Below are 2,694 nucleotides of genomic sequence, written 5' to 3'. Positions count from 1 at the left end.
TGCAAATATGATGAAGATTTATGATGTATGTATGTGATATACAAAAAGTATTTCAGCAATATAGATATATACAATCTCGATCTTATTTATATACTATACTTTCACCCAAGTTAGTGAGTGCAGCACAAACTGTCACAATTTTATCACAATTAGCCAGTGTTGATGAATGCGCCTCATCCTTTATATTTCTTATAATTCTCAGTGGTAATGTCCCTTTCAAAATAAGGTAACGATTTCGCATCAAACCGATAACACGTTCAAAATGTATTCTTACTGAAGCTATTTTTCTCGAGCTTTCAACCTCCTTAGCTGCTAATTGCTTTTTTCCCTTTGTGAAGATGGTACAATAAGTTCAGAAGAACTGCCGGCAGCAAATTCATCTCTCAAGGTAAAACCTCTGTCTGCAAGGATCTGATGGCATATGGTATTTACTCAAGTGGAAGCCGGATTCTCGTGTGATTTGAACGTCTGATGCACGCCCACCATAACATTTTGAAATAAAATTAATTGCACCAAGTGGTGTACATGATATGAGCACCTTGATAGTACAATGTTTTTTGTACTGACTGTACAGTTGAGCTCTTGCTAACAGTGATGCTGGAGATTCGACGAATATTTCGAAACAATCAATTATAGAGGTCAATCTTGGAAATTTTACTTTGAAAACACTGGGGATTGTTTTGAATATATTATCTCTGTCTGACATTCTTATCATTCCTCTGAGCTTCTTGTACATAACATCTACCCATGTCCAAAAATATTCAACAGCGGTGGAATGACTAATATTAACAATGTAGCATAGCATATCAAAACTCATATTGTGTTTCAATTTGATAATTGTTAATAGGATCTGGTCTTCAGCTTTCAATCTTGTGGGTTTTCTTTCACTTTCAGTACATAAATATGTGAGTAATGTTTCAAATACTTCGAAACGCAACCTGGTTAACATCAAACACTTGCCCGGGTTTCTTCGAATTGAAGCAACACTCAAATCAACGGGAAGATTTGCTCTCAGTTTTCTATTCTCAGCGCGAAGATTATCCATTTCTCTATATAATTCCTCCCTCTCTGACACAGAAATTGGGGAGGCCAGCGAAATAGTACTCTCACTTTCTGGTGATTGCATATTTTCCAGTTCCAAAGGTGAATTAAGATCTTCAATATCATCAAGATTTTCAATATTTTCATTTGTTGTTGATATATTTTCTGTCTTGGCTTTTTCTGTTTCAAGGTCTGTGACTAGCTTTTTTCGAATGACTATGAAAAAAACATAATAGGTTTCTTATACTTTTGTCAACATTGAAAAGACATTTGAAGTGTCAAGTGAATCCTACCTGGACGCTTATGTAGTCTTTTAAATCTTCTATTAAATCTGCTCATTGATCGATGTGGTGATGCAACTTTTTTTCCACAAATCAAAACTTTGAAAACAGATAGTACATAGTCAGGATGGCTTGAAGCTAACTCTCTCTTTCCTAAAAAGAGGAAGAGTAACAACACTTAATTCATTTATATACATTTACATTTGTGTATGTACTGTATAAACATGTTATACTTACCCGAAATGAAATGTTCAGAGCATACATAGTGGTGTTTTGATTTTGGTGACCATAAAGTTCCTTTGATTGGATTTCCCAGCTCATCAGTTCGAACACGATTTATTGCTGTCAGCCACAACTTCCTCTGTGCCTTTTTAGCTGGAAGAATGTAAAACTGCAAGTCAGGACGACTGTTGACATTATTGGTACAAGAAACAACACAGCAACTCTTAGGCATCTCCCCTTTCGCTGGCGTGCAAGTCAGAATGTTTTCCCCCAATTCAAAATGGTAGCAAAAATTACGTAATGTTTTTACGCATGTCACGTGATAATCCGGAGCGAAGAATAAAATGGGAGCAGCTAAAGTCAACTAGTTTCCATCATCACATTTTGCTAATAGTTTGGTTTGGCATCATCATATTTTGCTAATAGCATCTATCACTGCAACCTACTAATATCATCAGCTCCATCTTTTGGCTTTAATTACTATAATGGCAGCGCATCCAATGACTCTAGCAAATTTTGGATCATGTACCTTTGGTATCAGGAGAAACCTTCGGATATTTCTTCAGGACAGATATTGCATGTAGCCAGGTCGGTTTGTTTCATTTTATATATTATATCATGTTAGGAGCCCAGAAACTGTCACTTTTTAACCACCCTAGAGCCATTATGACTTTTATACCAGTAACGCCAGCCTTGTAGGCAGATTGCCATTATGATAACTCGTTATGTTATGTACAGTGTTGTTTATGTTCATTCATCGCAATAGACGATTATGATACGATCCTGCTCTAACCTGTATATAGTAAATTGTATCTGCGTGAAATTTTGGCCTCGTGTTTTCCCTTTGTGTGAAAATCAGTGTGTTATTCCCTCTCGCTTTCCCCATCGTACATTGAACGATCAAATTGGTTTAGTTTCAGTTTGTTCGAGCGAATACATTGTTGTAGTTTGCTCTGGTTATCTACCAATATATAAGTGTTGATATTGGCAATTTGTGTTTCGTTCTTTTAAAAAAAAAGGGATAATCAGTTTTGTTGTGTGTGTGAAAATCAGTGTGTTATGTGTGAAAATCAGTGTGTTATTCCCTCTTGCTTTCCCCATCGTACATTGAACAATCAAATTGGTTTAGTTTAAGTTTGTTTGAGCGAAC

General features: G+C 36.0%; 1 protein-coding gene across 1 annotated transcript; it reads right to left on the bottom strand.

Moving 5' to 3' along the window:
* LOC130648034 (uncharacterized) lies at nt 1–1,803 on the bottom strand. The gene is made up of 3 exons (XM_057454057.1): nt 1,560–1,803; nt 1,335–1,475; nt 1–1,257 (listed from the first exon to the last, which is right to left on the bottom strand). The coding sequence occupies exons 1-3, from the start codon at nt 1,774–1,776 to the stop codon at nt 377–379; spliced, it is 1,239 nt and encodes a 412-aa protein (XP_057310040.1). The 5' UTR covers nt 1,777–1,803; the 3' UTR covers nt 1–376.
* Between the last annotated feature and the right edge of the window lie 891 nt (nt 1,804–2,694).

The sequence above is a fragment of the Hydractinia symbiolongicarpus genome, chromosome 1 (genome assembly GCF_029227915.1).
Source record: "Hydractinia symbiolongicarpus strain clone_291-10 chromosome 1, HSymV2.1, whole genome shotgun sequence".
Classification (NCBI taxonomy): domain Eukaryota; kingdom Metazoa; phylum Cnidaria; class Hydrozoa; order Anthoathecata; family Hydractiniidae; genus Hydractinia; species Hydractinia symbiolongicarpus.
This window is presented reverse-complemented; position numbering and strand designations above follow the sequence as displayed.

Excerpts from the sequence above, each read along its gene's own strand:
- LOC130648034 (XM_057454057.1), bottom strand. The coding sequence starts at position 1,776 with ATGCCTAAGAGTTGCTGTGTTGTTTCTTGTACCAATAATGTCAACAGT. Across the intron at positions 1,476-1,559 it reads CTCTGAACATTTCATTTCGG|GAAAGAGAGAGTTAGCTTCA; the intron begins GTAAGTATAACA and ends TCCTCTTTTTAG. Across the intron at positions 1,258-1,334 it reads AAGACTACATAAGCGTCCAG|TCATTCGAAAAAAGCTAGTC; the intron begins GTAGGATTCACT and ends TTTTTTTCATAG.